The sequence below is a fragment of the Nipponia nippon genome, unplaced genomic scaffold (assembly GCF_047370975.1).
Source record: "Nipponia nippon isolate SJK-2023a ecotype South Korea unplaced genomic scaffold, ASM4737097v1 scaffold_6, whole genome shotgun sequence".
In the NCBI taxonomy this organism is placed as follows: domain Eukaryota; kingdom Metazoa; phylum Chordata; class Aves; order Pelecaniformes; family Threskiornithidae; genus Nipponia; species Nipponia nippon.
Window position 1 is genome coordinate 52,948,819 of NW_028262380.1, and position 16,168 is coordinate 52,964,986.

General features: G+C 40.6%; 1 protein-coding gene across 7 annotated transcripts in view; it reads left to right on the forward strand.

Annotated features, from left to right (window-relative positions):
- LOC104021197 (melanopsin) overlaps positions 1 to 14,928 on the forward strand; it is a 59,668-nt gene extending 44,740 nt beyond the window's left edge. For all 7 annotated transcript variants that reach the window (XM_087737449.1, XM_087737454.1, XM_087737450.1 and 4 more), the window contains 4 exons: positions 5,197 to 5,371; positions 7,779 to 7,865; positions 9,525 to 9,674; positions 13,958 to 14,928. In XM_087737449.1, the coding sequence (XP_087593575.1) occupies positions 5,197 to 5,371; positions 7,779 to 7,865; positions 9,525 to 9,674; positions 13,958 to 14,347 (802 nt within the window). In that variant the 3' untranslated portion in view covers positions 14,348 to 14,928. The remainder of the gene's footprint in view (positions 1 to 5,196; positions 5,372 to 7,778; positions 7,866 to 9,524; positions 9,675 to 13,957) is intronic.
- Positions 14,929 to 16,168: the final 1,240 nt, after the last annotated feature.

A 16,168-nucleotide genomic window follows, 5' to 3' on the forward strand; every position in this document is an offset into this window, starting at 1 on the left:
GAGCTCCTTGCAAATGAGAAATATTTCCAAATATACTGAAAATACTGCTTTTTTTATTAGCAGGCTTGCTAACTTTGGTTGGCAAGTATTTGCCTTCAAAAAACAAAGCAGACTTTTCTGAAATACTCTACTTTGTGGAAAGAAGTCTCTTCTGAAGGCTCAGTTTTCATATTTGTTTCATTTAGTGGTGTCAGGTAAAAGCTTTTGCACTTACCTTTTTCAAAAATATTAGCATTGACTCAAAAAAAAAAGTTTTACATTATACTGATGCGGTTCACTGGACCAAAGGTGATGTTGATCACTTTTCTGAAACACTTCAATGTTTTTTTGCAGATGTGAAATATTTCTGAACCTATGCCTTCATAAGCAAATTATTCTACATTTTCAATCTGTTTATTATTACAGATATCAGTTACTGTATACTTTAAAACAGAACACTGTGCCAACCAGCACAATTTCACTAACAAATCCTCAAATACTATCTAGTCTCAATAAGCTGCATGGATAGCAAACTTTTCTGCCTTTTTATTTCCTTCTCGATTCCCTGATTAGAAATGTAACAATGCATTATAAAAAAAGTTTTCCATACTGTTGCTCTGATGTGAAACCTACAAGATTAGGTGAATAGAATGATAATTTAATATACCATAAAAGACACTCCTCCAAAGAATCAGAAACCTTTCCCTTCGCCGAAGAAGTTCCATTATAATCTCCTTTAAGAACTTCTTTAGAGTATCCCAATTGGTCTCCAGAGACCAGCTCAGCCTTCCCCAACATTTCAGGAAAGCATGAGAAGGAACCACCTTGCATTTCAGAAAGGTCATCTGCTCTTTGAGATAGCTAGGACTTGGAGGCATACATAGTATGGACACATCAAAAATGATTGTAGCTTCAGTTGTGTGGTCCTAAAAGGCGTTACAAAGTACTTTTGCAAGGGAATAAGCTAGCATGGTGTTCTGCTCAATGGTTTCAAACAAGGACAAACTTACCCTGCACTTCCCAGATGCCATGCAAGCTAAAACTTCTTTTTTGAAGTCATCATTTTATTTAGAAATGTCCTCCCAGCTTCAACTGAGAAATGTGTTCAAGTACTGGCAAAGTCAGTCACTTCTGTTAAAACTTCTAAAATACTTGGTTTCCAAAAGTCCAGTAAAAGTAGGGTTTTGGGGGTTTGTTCTGGGGATTTTTTGTTCATTTGTTTAAAGGAAGGAAAGGAATACAACTCCATTATGTTCTCAGCCTTATCTCCAGCATCAGATAAGCTCCTAAATATTTTTTTCACCTTTACGACTCTCAACAGTGTACACAGAAGAAGCCATACCTCACACAGAAGATAAGCACAGAGCTTGCAATTTCCTCCTGTAGCTGTACATAATGTGGTTTTGAAACACTGGCAGTGAAAAATACTTTATTATATAAAAGGAGGAATTCTTGTAACAGAACTGTTATTCAGCATATCTCTAGATTTTTCTGCAAGTCTTTCAAAGTGTATCAATCACAAAGGGATGCTGTGTCAAAAGTTTGATGAAACATGGGGATGCTGTGGTGATAAATGTGGTAAATGTATAAATGCCACTAGATGGCAGGGTTAGTCGTTGGTATGAGGTTTGTATCTCCCATGAACAGGAAAAGCTGCTAGGTTACATTGCCTGAAAACTAGGATTTGGGAGCTGGGAAGAGAGTTCATTGTTTTGAATGTCTGATGAATGAAGATGTGTTCGTAAGAACAGTTAAAGCTTCTCAGAAGGCTGCTGGAAATATACCCAGAAATGGTGAAAACATGTATTTTGTTTGAAAATGTCTGCGATTGTAACTAACACCATTTTGCACCCTCCAAAACCTGACTCCATCTTTGGTTTCGCAGGTTGTAGAGGATTTTAGTTTATAATAAGAGAACGACTACTCTCCGATGGCTTGCAGCAGTTCAATGATAAGATTTGCGTGGCTGGCTGACACATTATGAACCTGGTATTTTTTTTCTGACCCAAAGCTATTGTGTGCAGTTATTCCCTATATTATTTTTGCAAGGTCAAGAGAGTGTTTTCAAAGCAGATACTATATAGTGAACTGCTTCAATTAGTGTTTTTCCTACCAGCATTGGATTTTCCAAGTAAGACTGTATTAAGAAAATGGCTGGAGTCCACAACAGGATTTCAGACACTCTTAAAATGTGTGTGTGGGTGGGGTCCTGCTTCTTAATTTGTCTTTCTAGACACATCAACAAGAGAAGTGTTTATGCAGTTGTTTTGAAGACATTTTGTAGACTGGGTAGTCATCCATTCAGGAAAAGAAGTAATGCTGGGTCCCTTGTGATGAATCAAGCATGCAGTTTTAAAACTGAAAAAGCAGCTACAGTACACCAACAAGTCAGCTGGTGAAAATATGTTGGCAGGACCAATTTTGCTTGAAAGGCAAATAATGAATACATATGTAAAGATCAGAGTTTCTGGATAATTTCCATGTCTTCTAATAATTCACATTATTCCTTGAGAGTAATTTATCCAATGACTGATAAATGGGCCAGTCTGTTCAGGCCTAAGACTTAAGGGTTTGAGGGGGGATGGATCGCCATTTTGTATTGGAACTACTGAACTGGGTTAAATCTAAGTTCTTTTCCAAACCTTTCTAGAAAGAGGCACCTAGAAATCAGGATCTAAAGAGTTCAGATGCGGCTCAAAGTGGTGATGTAACGCTACCAAAGCAAGTTGCTTTTTTGCACAGAAAATTGTTTTTTCTGCATCTTAACACCCCAACAAATCAAACAAGTCTTTTTGTGGGGTTTCCTTACCTTAAGCAATGAAAAAAAGTACATTACAATGAATGTAACTGAAAATGTAATAGTGACCTCTGTGCTAGCATTTGGTTTTTAAGAACTGGTCTGAGAGCTTAATTGTTATATACCCCCCTGCCCACCCACTCCCCACCAGTATGAAGGAGAAAAACACTTCTCTCCCTGATAGGTCTCACTGGAAGTAACAAATGCAAGTAAGTAAAGAAATGTATGCAAAGTTTTAATTCATGAAATGCTGTTCTGTGGGGGAAGAAACATTTTCACTCCTTTAACAACCTGTACATGAGCTGTAGAGAGCGTCACTTGGCTGTTGTCAGAGTTATTGCAGAAACTTCCTTAAATTTTGGAAGTTTTAGGTTTTATAATCATTCGTTTATAGCAAATGGAGAAATTCTACATCTCCATGTTTCCAAGTTGCTCCCAAGTGAAGCACAATTTTACGAAAATGGTTTGTTCAAAACTACTCCATCATAAATAACTGAATAATCGCGAATGATTTTGGTTTGCAATATTTTTTCAAGAAGTTGTTTGCAATTACTACATATTTGACTTTGAGTGACTCTTTTATTTTAGAGGATTATAAAAATATCATCAAATAAGCACCTCAGGTTTATACCTATTTTGTATTTCACATGTACAGTATTAAAACTCCCTTCAAAATCCATACTTTCATCTCAGCCCACAAAATGTCCCTCAACAGTCCTCCCAAATATTAGTAAAATTGAAACTCTGGTCCCTCAAGACATCAAAAATGTTCTTATGTTGTCCTTGAAACTTCACCATCGGACATACATTTCCTGAACCTCCAGCGTGAGGAGGTCTCTGCATGAAATCCCACTTAACAAACAGGATGGTATGTTTTGCACCAACTTGAAGTTATTGAATAGTTTACAGCCCGAGGTAGTCTATGACAGACATCAAAAGCTATGGCTATATCTGAGGGAAGTGGTTCAGCTTCTCAGCTGGGGAAAAAAGCTGGCAGCTGCTTTTTCAGCACCAGCCTGAAGTCTTCAACATGAAAATTAACTTATGGCAGCTTGACATTTTCTCGTGTCCTATAAACCCTTGCTGATTCTCAAAACTTTTTCTTTTCTGCACAATATTAGCTCTTTTTTTTTTTTTTATCCAGCACCATGTGGGCAACCTCCTGAACCCCCAAGCAGCTCAGTGGGGCTCTGCCAGCTCATCGGCAGGCATCTCAGCAGAATCGGGAATGATGGTGTGGGCAGAAAGCTTTCTTCAGTCCTCGTCTCCACTGTAGGCTGCTTGTTCAGTTGCCTTTGAAGCTAGAGAGGAAAGACGTGCGGAAGTCTGGTATACTGAGAGTGGTGATGATGCCACATATTGGGGTTTGGTGGTGGTGGGTTTCTTTTTTTTTTTTTTTCTTTCTTTTTCTTTTTTTTGGATTGACAAACTAGTGATCTTATCTTGTGATCCCAGAATCAGGTCTCTGAGACTTTAACATGTGTGACCTTTTCTGAGAAGAAAAATTATGATTTAAAATGTACTAGTTAACTACGGAAGCAAAGATTTTACAATATACATCCGCTTGACTTGCATCTCAGCAGAAAGTTAATATACTAACATTCTCCATTGAACCATAAGTCCTGCGTATCAGTTGTTTTCCATACACCTTGTTGCTGTCTTGCTTCTTGACTTATTCATTTAGCTTTGTGCTAGTATTAGCATCATCTGTTGGGCTGAAGTAATGGATGGGGAGGTGTTATACCAAGTGCATCACCCTCGCAGTCCTCAGCGGCAGCAAGGACCAAGGCCAGCTGGCATCGTGCAGGGGACGCTCTTGGGCTCTTTTGCTCCATGCCAGGCCGAGGCCAGGAGGAATAGACTCATACAACCATTACTGAGATTATTATTTAATGAGTTAGGCAGGTTTTAAGTTCTTTTGGGACTAGATCATCCTTCTCCTCCGTGTTTGTACGGAGAGTTAATTCCTGATAGGAGTTTACAGGAGCTGCCGTGATACAAATAAACAATATCTGATTCTTCTGGTCCTCTCCACCTTCCTTTTTTCTACTCATCCTGTGCCTTTGCACAGAGAAGACCCTCATACCAGCTAACCAAAGGTTTTCTCGGTTAACCTTTTCATTAAATCGGAAGTAATCATGCTCTTCAAGATATTGTCAATTCTTACTATTTATCCATGCAGCTCTTCCATGTATGTTTTGATTCAAAGCCCAGAAGCCACCTGCTATTTTCCTTTCAGCCTGTTGAGTAGTTTCCACTAGATATACCATGCTGTTTCCATGTAGTCTTTCAGACCTCCTCAATCAAAACAGAAGCCGTGCTGACATTATGGAAAAAGATGGTATTTTCACCACATGATTTTCGAAGCTGCATCGTCAATGTGCCATTTGTGGTTTTTTTCTTCTCCCATTTTCCTTCAGAAAAACCATCCACAATGCTGTTCCCTGCTTGAGGTTCCTAATACGAATATCGAAGAATGACCTCCTGAGAGGCTCCATAAATGAATCATCGTTCAGGACGTCTCTCTCCAGCCATCAGTCTCTTGCTGGCAGGACCAAGAGCATTTGTGTTTCATCAGTTTCCACTGGAGAACCTGTAAGTCTTTTATTGTTTCCATGAAGGAAAGTGAGTATAATGTTTCTCCAACTCCCAAAATTAGTAACTCTATAAATACATATTCAAAATTAGAGAATGGAAAAGAAGGGGGGTGGCTAAATTTTTTGGGTCAAATAAGGTCATTTCTGCAAAGCCTTTCTGGGAGTTCGTGCATGATGATTTTTGATCAGAAAAAGCATCCAGGCCAGCATATCTGCATGACTCAGATGCTTACCAGGACCATGGATGTTTGGGTTAAGTTTTTAATGTGAATTAAAAAGAGCCATTTTCAGACACTCCCATGTCACCTTTGCTACATAGTTCAGTGTCTGGTGGGGCTGGAGGACAGGAAAACCATCTCCATCCAAAGTTTTTTAATCTATCCAATAGCTGTTTTATTGTTTTAAAGGAAGCCCATTTTCTGTAGACAGGAGACTTTTTAATTTGTTTCCCTGGATTTTAACTTTGAGGAGTGGAAGATTCCTGCACCTGGAGCTAGGTGGGGTGTTTTGTAAGCAGCATACCCCAAGTCTTAGTAAGGCTGGTGGTCTGGCTGAAGTGTAGCATGAAGAAGCAGCTGCCTATAGCATGGAGGCTTTTCCTATGGAACAGTCACAGGTTAGAAACTCAGGATGTATAAGCTGTCGGTTTGGGTTGCGTTAGTGGGGAAAAAGGCAGAGTGAGCCCTTTCTCTCCTTCCCAACCAAGCAGAATTAAACAGAAACCAGATCTCATAGCAGTTGGACTGAGGGAGTTTTAGAAATAAAAAGATCCTTTGGGATTCTTCACAGCCCCTCTCAGCATGACCTTGCCTGCCTCTGTAAGTCACAAGAAGCCGGTCTTGCCCGCAGAGGTGCTGGGAAGGCAGCTTCTGGGAGGGATGGCAGTTGCAGCAGGGGCTGGGCTGGCGCTGGCCCTCCCAGAGACCTGCACTGCTCTCTGCTCATCTTGGGCATAAGACGCCTCCCAGAGTGACAGCTACAGTCAGTAACCTTTCACGAAGGTATAAATCACCATGACGGGCTGAGTGACAGACTCTTGGCTCTCCCTTTGAGCCAGGTGGCAGTGGTCTGGGCAAGGATGGGGCTCGGTTATTTGCATGCTGTAACCCACAGGCTGCTGCTTTCAGGGTGCAGTTGCTGAGAGTCAAGCCGTGGAGCTACTTTTCAGTGAAATAGTAACTACATTGAGTATTTTTGGGAAGGCTGCGGTCCTTGATTTGGAAATGAACCTAGGACCACCAGAAAAACCAGCATGAACAGTGTACGATTCTCAAACAAGATAATTTTCTATTGAATTTTCTGCCTGAGAAAGAAAGTTGTTCCTTTCAGGTAACAGCACCAGGGAGATTTCTGAACTCCTTCATGGCATACAGACAATAAAGCAAACACACCTGAGCAAAAAATGCACTGTTCACTGGGAAACCAAGCAGTCCCAGCCAATCCCAGTCCCAGGGTGCTGACAAGAAACTCAGGCCTTCTAGCTGTGAAATCAAAAAATAGAACAAAAAACCCACTATGTGCCTGAGGGGAAGGCTCACTGCCTGAGCCCTAATGAAACAAAATCTGTCCCATTACAAAAGACAGGTTACTTCGCAGTCCATGCTGCTGCGTCTTTTGCACATTAACCATACAGCTGCATCAGGTAGACTTCCAGTTAAAATTACTAATTGCACGTTACTGGGTAGCCTCAGCTGTATAGCTTCTGAAGTTGTGAACTGTTTGGGGACGAGGATCCTCTTCCACTTTGTGACTGTATATCACGTATCCCAGCAGCATTCCTGGCTATCACTAAACAGCCTACAGGTTACTGTATTACAGACAAGTAATACTGATGATAATTAAAGATCATGAAATCACTTAAACGGGACATGTTTTGTCATTCAAAATTAGCAGGTGTTTAAATACCATACAATGGACAAGCTACTTCTCAGGAGAGACGTGGTCTAGAAGTGGCAAGCTTTTTCTATAGTGTTTCATAAAATATGGCTACCATAAAATTTCTTTTAAATTAAAACAATAAACAGAAGAGTGAAAGGCCTCTCTTAGCCTGGGCAAAACCTTTTTTAGCGTACTGTTGTTCAGATTTGGGCCCAAGTGAATTTGAAGTGTGTGATGGGACTCTTGTGGAGTCCACACCGCACAGCACGAGGATCCCCAAATTTGCTTGCCTAGGCTTTCATAGTCTTCAGGGTTTGGGGAGCACTTTCATGTTTATCTGCTTGCTGCTATATTACGGCAAAAAGACCTTAATGAGATAGGAAAAAAAAAAAAGAGTCACTCACTTTGTATGAGCTATGAAATGTAGTGTTTGTCTTGGCTCTCGAGGATGTAAATAAATGCATAAATATTTCTGTTGCAATGTAAATGAATATGAGATAATCTATCCTGCTGAATTCCATTCACAGACCACTGATTACACAATGATGCACAAGAGTATCAACTGTGATGATTTCACAAACTGTAAAATACCCAGATTATCCTTGCAATATGAGGTTAGTATATGCAATATGGCAATATCCTATCATAAAAAGTGTATATTTTGTTTGCGATTGCTTAACAGCTTGAGAAAACAGAGCACCCACACATATCTGTATCCCCCTTGAAATCATGGGAACTACTTGTCTGCTTACACTTGTGCTTCGTTCACTGGTTGTACATAGCATGTGTAGCGACATGGAAATGCATTGACGTAGTTTAAAACAGGGAGGCTCCTCATTTGCTTATTTCTAACCTTTTTTGCTCCTTTTACCTTTTAATTTTCCTTGACCTAAAGTTTATTCCTAAATTCTCTCCCCATTAATCCTTTGTTTGATGTCAAATTAGGTAATTTCTGCTGAATCACCCATCCTGATCCAAGAAGCTTCTTTGCTGTTGGCCACTTCTTGGTTTTGGTTCATTGGGGTTAGCAGGTTATTGTGTTTGGTTGGGGTTGCTGTTTAAAGAGATGGGATAATGTGGCTAAGAGACTTCAGCCTTTGGCACTACTTTGGCTTTGGAGCCTCAAATAATACACCTGCTGCTAGCTATGCGCAGCACCGTGTTGTGCCAAGTTGACATAGCCAAAGGTAATTGTTCTTGGGGCAACTGACAGCTCAGTGCAGCTGTACAGATTTCAGCAGCTGCTGAAATAAAAGCTAAGCTCAACAACTCTCGCACGACAGCAGCACCGAGTGAAATTTTGGATAGTATTGATGGGCAGGAATGACACCAGCAACACTGTAAAAGATGCAGCTGTTGCCACCAACACTTTCCTCTGTGTGTTATGTACATGTTAGTGTAGGGAGACAACATATTTGTGAGTCACATAAAGTTGTATTTACAGTTTGATTCTACAAGGGAGGAGAACTAAACAGGTGGCAATACACAGATGTATGAGCAAGGTGATGCAGTGGAATTATGCACTAGCTTCCCACTTGTATGGAGCCCTATCTATCTATCTATCTAATCTATCCATATCTAAAAGCTGGTGTGGAAAATAGTGGAATGATCTCATCATTGATACTCAATCAAAAAGTCACCACAGAGTTAGGGATGATGGATGGCCTCTGCCCAAGCCTGTAAATGGAATGGCATGGTTGCAATGTCATGATTGTGCTCCATTACTGGCACGCTCTTGGAAAATTAGTGCAGAGCACACCCATTGCCTCCCATCCACTGTTGACGGTTCAGAGAAGCAGCAAGCTCATGAGGCTTGAGAAGCCCTGGGTGTGCTGGGTATCCAGCTGGGATGTATACAAATGTGGTTTTGGACCTGTGCATGTCCACAGTGTTGTAGTAGCTGATGGTCACACAGACTGCCATAAGCCATATTAAACAGATTGGTCGTACTTGCTGCCACCTTTAGGCTCCAAATGCTCTGCAGCTATAAGCATTGCACAACCAATGAGGTAAAAAACGATGAAAAACATCCTGGTGGAAAGAGATTAAATAATTTTTTATTATTTCAAAGATTTCTTCGGTTCAGAAAAATAGTCCAGGGTAAGTGACGAGATTAAAAATCAATCTTCTCCCTAGGGGAGTTTTGAGTGTGAGAGCTGTGTTAGAACAGCTTTAGTTTTCTGTAGGTGTGCATGGTTTCTGCTAGAGTTTGAGAACTTTTAGAATTTTAGAAAGGATGTAACTGTATGAAATCCTTCATCATTTGTGATTAGACCTGGAGCGATGTAGAGCTTGACCCTGTAGAGCCAGCTCATAAGAAACTGCAGCCTCGCCGAAGTCATTCTTTCTCAACAAGTGTGAAACAGGAGAAGAGAGACCTGCTCCCAAAGACCTGCAGCTGCGATGCAGCAACTGCAGAAAAGGTAAGGAAAAAGGTCTCTGCTCGGGACTCTCCATTTTACTGTTAGTCTTGCTACAGTATGTCATCTCTGGAATAATAATTCAACTTCTATACCAATCTCTTTCATCTGTAGGCTTTATTTATTCTAATTCCAATGTCTTCTTCAGCCTTGCTGTTATTTCTTTTTTTATGACTAATAAGAATGTCAAAAATGCCTTATTAACTTGTTCACTGATATGTTGCCTGTTTTTGGAAAGCTAGCATCAGCTCATAGTTCTAAAGCTGCATTAAAGCACAGTCAGTAGCATCAAATGTAAGAAGTTGACTTCGTTGCCTCTTTGCATGTTTATCTACCCCAGCTCTGGTTCCTCCCATCCTGACCCTCATATCTACATTGTGGCAGCCTTCTTTTATTACAAAGCCAGGGCAGCAAAACAGAGTTTGACATGATAGAAGCCACCCTTTTTCCTCTTTTCAGTGTGCATTAAAATGTTTTATTTTTGTTGAGGGGGAAGACAAGAAAGAAACTCTCGTTTCTCCCTAAGGGTGGGAGAGTCTGGCAGCTGCCACCCTTCCCTCACTGAAAGAGGAGATGGTGAGTACTCGGTGCGTCTTCTGTGGATGCATCACACTCATTGCCCAAACTGCTGAGGTTTGGTGTCATGTGGTTGAGGAGCACCCCGTTCCCTGAGGAACTGCTGAGGATGGGAGCAGTAGGTCACCCGTGAGTCGGTTTCTGCCAGAACTGTATCACCAGTTTCAAAACAAGTAGTGGAACAGTGGAACAGTGTCAAGCATATATCGGTGCTGCATTTTCAAAAAAAGAAAGGACTTACAATCCCCTGCCGGTGGCTGGACTGAGTAGCACCCACTTTTTGGTGGAGGCACCCTTTCATGGCGTTACTCTAGTGTGTATAACCAAACACCCGCACCCTGGGCAGCTACAGCATCTGCTTCTGTCCCCTGTGCTCCCTTCCAGCTCTGAGGCTAATTGACTAGAGACAGCGTAGTTTAAAGCAAGAGCCGTTCTGGAAATTCCCAGCCATCCGATGACCCAGTTCCTGCATGCATCTGCCCTGTCTTCTTTCATGTGTCTCCTTAAGATGAAGTCCTGAGAAACATTGATCTTTTCCTGTAACTGTTGTGCATAGTATTGATGGAAAACCAATGGCTTCAAACATGGTGGCAGGCAACACGGGCTCAAATCTACTACCCACCTCCGCTGCCCTCCATCAGTAGCCCAGTGTGTCCAAGGTTGTAGGCAAGTGGCAAAGACAAGAGATTGTCTCCAGGTGCTGGAGAACCACTGACTTTCAGTCTCACAAGGACGTAGAAGAAAAATAAATGTGAGGTGGTTGCCATCAAAGTGTTCAGCAGTAAAATAAATATCTCTGTATTCTGCAGTTTAGTAACTGTGTAGTCCACAAAAAGGCTCAGAGACTATACTTTGTCTTTGAAAGACATCTGTTGGATTATTTTGATAAATAATCTTTAAACAGAGTACCTTCATGCTGAGGCTTTCAGTGGTGTTCACTGAGATGTGTGGAGTTTATTTACATTGAATGTTCAAAGCCTGATTTGTTTTTCTCAGTGTTTTCACCAAAGATTCCTGTGTGGTGTGAAGCTCCTTTGTGTGTTAGCTAAATGCATGAATATTCATTCTATCAGAATAAGTATTTATTTATCAAGCTCAATTAGAGTGTTTCACTATAAGGCCACCCATTTATCCTTAAAAAAACCCCAACCAACCCTAAAGAAACCCCACTGCATTTTTAGATATTTATTTTAAGGTTTTAATAACGTTTCTGGATTGTCTATGACTGAATTCCAGTTATGACACTTCCAAAAATGCTCACTTATGGAAATACAAGTGTGAATCTGGTGAAGGGTCACCTAACTTTTTGATTTAACAAAATACGATTATTATTTTTTTTTTTTAGGAAAAGAATCTTACACTTCCTTCACTTTCTTTAAGAAGACCATCTCAACAACATCTAAAAAATTTATGTACTTCTAAATTCTTTTCACTGATTGAGATCAGGTCTCCTTAATGCACAGTTGCAGATGGGTTGTCAAAAAAGAAAAGTCATCCCTCAAGTGAAAGTAAAAAGACAATCAGTGTCCTGGGCTTGGTGCTCTCCAGAGCATAAAACTGCACGGGACTGTTCTCTGTGCTGCTGCAGAGATGTGATCCAGCCCCATGACTTATTGCAATTAGTTAGGATGGTAACAGACTTGATGTAGACTGACACCTGGAAACTTGGTGTGGCAGTGAAGAGGTCTTTTTGGAAGCATTAAAATGCAGGCATGTATTATGAGGGTAAGATAGGTTTGGATACTTGATTTCAAAGGAGAGTTGCCAAGTGTGCTCTGTGCATCCAGGTTTTGTGTCAAGGGAATTTCCCGGCATGAAAAATACTAAAAAAAATTTGGAAGTGGTGTCCTGCCCACTAAGCCATATCCAAAAGCAACCCGTCCTTCTGCTGTGGCGAAAACTGCACTTGAAGCAGGGAGGAGTGGGTTTACGTTTTGTTTTGTTTTTTTTTTTTTTTCATTCTATTGTTATTGTTGATTTGGAAGAACAGACTTTTCTTCTCTGTCAGGTTGATTTAACCCACTTTTGTTTAGCACATTGTGCTTCTCTCCCCTTCGGTAGGTACAGTGGCCGGAGAAATTACTATTGACAGGGATTGGTAAATGATTGCTGCTTGTGGAGTAGAATTACATGATGCTGCAGTATATACCAGTGTCTAATTTTAAACCGAGACTAACAGAGAGATGGGGAGAGGGGCAGAGAGAGACCAAAAATTCTTGTGTGAAAAACAAATGTGTTTAGTTTTCTGTCTGTAAAATTGGACTAGACCTATGCTATGCAATAACATATTCTGCCAAACTACTTGCTAAGACTGAGTGAGGAGATGACCCCTAAATCTTAAAAAAAAAAACCCAAAACAACAAAACAAAGAAACAACAACAACAAACCCCACAAAAAAACAACAAAACCAAAATAAACCAAAAAAAAACCCTGAAAAAACCCTTCCCTTTTTGATTTAAGGAACTGTTTAGTTTGTCAGTATAAAGACTGTCACAGGACATGGACTAGGTGGAGACAAAGGGGGCCAAGATTACAACCCCTGCTGGGGCTGTAATCATGCTAGAAACTGATCTAACATTTTTAAAAGATGTTTCAGCACCAAACCTTTATAAATTCATGGGGATTACATGCCTGCATGCTTTAAGAAGACTACAGTTGAATTAATGAAGTTTGACTGGAACAGGAATATTTGCAATAGAGGAAAATATTTACAAAACTATTATGGCAAGCTCAAGCTATGGAGAGACTCAGTGTAGTAATTAATACACTTCACAATCATATTAAGAGAAATAAATAGAACTATAACTCTGAAAGATGCTTTATAACAATTTGAGTAAGGCTTAGTCATACTCTGAATTCCATTAGGCTTCATGGGAATGCACATAATAATGAAGTAAAAACTGCATTTTACTTCAAATGTTGATTTCCCCCAGGAAGGAGGGACTAACTGTCATTTTCTAAAGCAAGCCAAAACTGATCACTCATGCCTTCTGTTGCCAGTGTATTTTAATATTAACTAACACTTTCAAAGCTTACTTAGTTTACTCTGATTTTGCATACTGTGCATGAAGAGGTATGGAAAGGTCACAGGGGAGTTGCCAGCAGGGCCAAGTTAGAAATTAGAGTTCTCTCAACACAGGCAGATGGGAAATGGTTAGCAAAGCAAAATCACAGTCGCTGTTTTTCCCTTCTTTGTTGGTGGAAGTACTGCCCAACGTATGAATGCAAAGCCACCGACTCGCCCAAGGCAGTACCAGGAGCCATCTGGGGACACCATGATAGAGATTGTCACAAGAATGATGAAACTTCAGGCAAATAAAGAATACAGTGTGCTTGAGTCATATCTGAGATCGCTTCCATGAGAGAGAGAAGTACAATTATCCAGTACCTTGAGATGTGTTAAAAATGAAGAATTTTTTTTTTTTTTAACATAAAATAAGTCAGATATAGGAATGGGCTTTTCTTTTCTTCTTTTTTGTTCATTTTGGTCTCTGCTGATATTTGAGCATGTCTTTTGCTTCATTTAACATCCTGCTTTCCAAGCTGTAGATGTTAACACATCATGATTTTCCCTCTCTCTAGTCAATGATTCAAGTGTTTAGAAATTATGACTGGTGACTCAAATAGCAACTAGTGGTAATGAATTTCAACTACTGGTTTCCATAGTTATATGCTGTATGGCAACACTAAAACTTATGTCTCCGCTCTAGGCTTCACTCTCCTCCAGCTGTCTGGAGAAGGTGCTTGGGCCGTCAATCCTACACAGTCCCCCTGCCACACTCGTGACCAGCTCCGTAAGAGCAGCTTCTCTGCCTGTTGGTTTGAATAGCAGCAGTGTCAGTAGAGGAGGATACTCAGACCCTTCACAGATGGCAACTCAAGAAAGTCAAGTTAACGGAGTCCTGGGCTCTATCATTAGCAATACAGTCCCTCGCATCATCATCATTCCTACCTCAGAGACCAACCTATTTCGAGAGGAACTGGAAGAGGAAGACACTGAATTATTCCACTTTCACGACAAAAAGAGCAATCTGCTGGACTTGGAAGGGCTTAGCTCGTCCACGGAGTTCCTTGAAGCTGTTGAGAAATTTCTATCATAAGTTTGTCAGAATAAAACTTTCCGGTAATTATTTTCTTGGCATCTTCTCCACTTAATTATACCAAATAACTGAAGCCTTGTAGGTTAGATCATCAGACTTTTTGTATGTTTACACAGTAGTCACTAGGCAGCCTTCAGATTTATCTTTGTCCAGACCAGCTCAGGCATGGAAACAGGCTTTCTTTCAGATTGTGCTGCAGGAAATGAGCAGTGGAAGATCTGGCAGCATGATCGAGTGGCATTGGTCGAGTCGGCCGCCTGCTTCGTTGGGCCCTGATTTGTAACCACAGATGGAGGTGCCAGCAGAAGGAAAAATGACTGAGCGAGAGCCAGGGCAGCTGCTGAACGTTTCTGCTACCAATGCATGAAGCAGCATTCCTGTTTTGGTAGCTCTCTTCTGGATGGTGATGGGAAGCGCCACGAGACCACAGCTTCCACCAGCCCCAGCCGTAACACAGATGGCTAGATGATCTGAACTATCTTTTAATCAAATTATTTTCAGTGTTGTATTTGTTTGGGTTTTTTGTTTGTTTTTTTTAAATAACAGCTTGCTAAACATAAATAAACAGACTGATGGTGTAACTGGGAAGTGACTTCTTGCTTTTAAAGTTTAGTGCTAGAAGTCTGGATTTTACCTCAGCATTAGCACAATCACCGGAATGTCAAAATGCAAGATGCTATATGCTAAATCATACACTACTACCTGCAGAAGCATTTAGAGCACCTTCAGAGTTACAGTCTTGATTAAATATGTATGGATCCTAATGAGTCTGTGATTAAAAGGGTGAATGTTCACAGCTGGCTTCACAAGTCATTGGTAAAAATAAAGCCTTGGCTGCTATATATCACTTGTTTCTTCAGAGGAGATTCTTCTCCTCTTCTCCTCTAAAATGACCCAGTGGGTGTCTTCTCCTACAGGTCACTTACCAGAGGCCTTCAGAGTGGGTGAAACATCATCTCGGGGAGAAAACTCCATAGTACTGTGGTGTTTGCTACAGGATCTGCAGTCACATCGTTATCTGTGGTTACTGATTGTGTTTATTTTATCTGTGCTTCACACTATGACTCAGGCTTACAAGACCCTCCTAGCGTTTTATTCCTAAATGCCTTCTTCCTGTCATTACTCATTTTCCCTTCTTGTAAGATGTTCTCCACATCCTCCATTTCAGTCTCTGACTTTCAAATATAGACAACAAGTTGAACTATATTGTTCTCCACATAGTGTCAGTATATCTTAGTAGAAAGAAGGAGCTTCTCTGGATATTATAGTGCAAATATTTGGTCCAGTGAGTCTAGTAGCATTCAGACATCCAGTAAGAGAGTGAGAGTTTATGTACATAGTCTCAGTTTATTCCCTTGACTGTATCCTAGATTGTGCAGAGACCACTTAGAGCATTTCCAAGTTTTGTGTATGCACTGACTGGTCTCGAGAAGTAATTTCTCTTTTCCTTTTCTCCTGATGCAAAAAACAAATGGAAAGATGGAAAATGTAAAAGTATTTTTCTTAATTACTTTTTTATTACAGAAGAAGATAACACAAATCTTGTTTGCAACTAGCTAGACAGGAACACCACTGAAGAACAAACTAAAACCCAAAGCAGCACAAGAGGGAGAAGAATGCCTCCAAATTTGCAGACCCAAGGCTTTGCAGGGTGTCAGCATAGCTGACCTTTGAGAGGACTGAGACACTTTCTTTTGATATAGGTTCTGCTCTTTTTAGGAAAAAAAAACCCTCTAGTGACTTACAGAGGTGATTGCTGAGACAAGCTGCCTATTGCAATGCTAACACTCCTCCTGCTGCTGTTATTAGTGGTACTCTGCT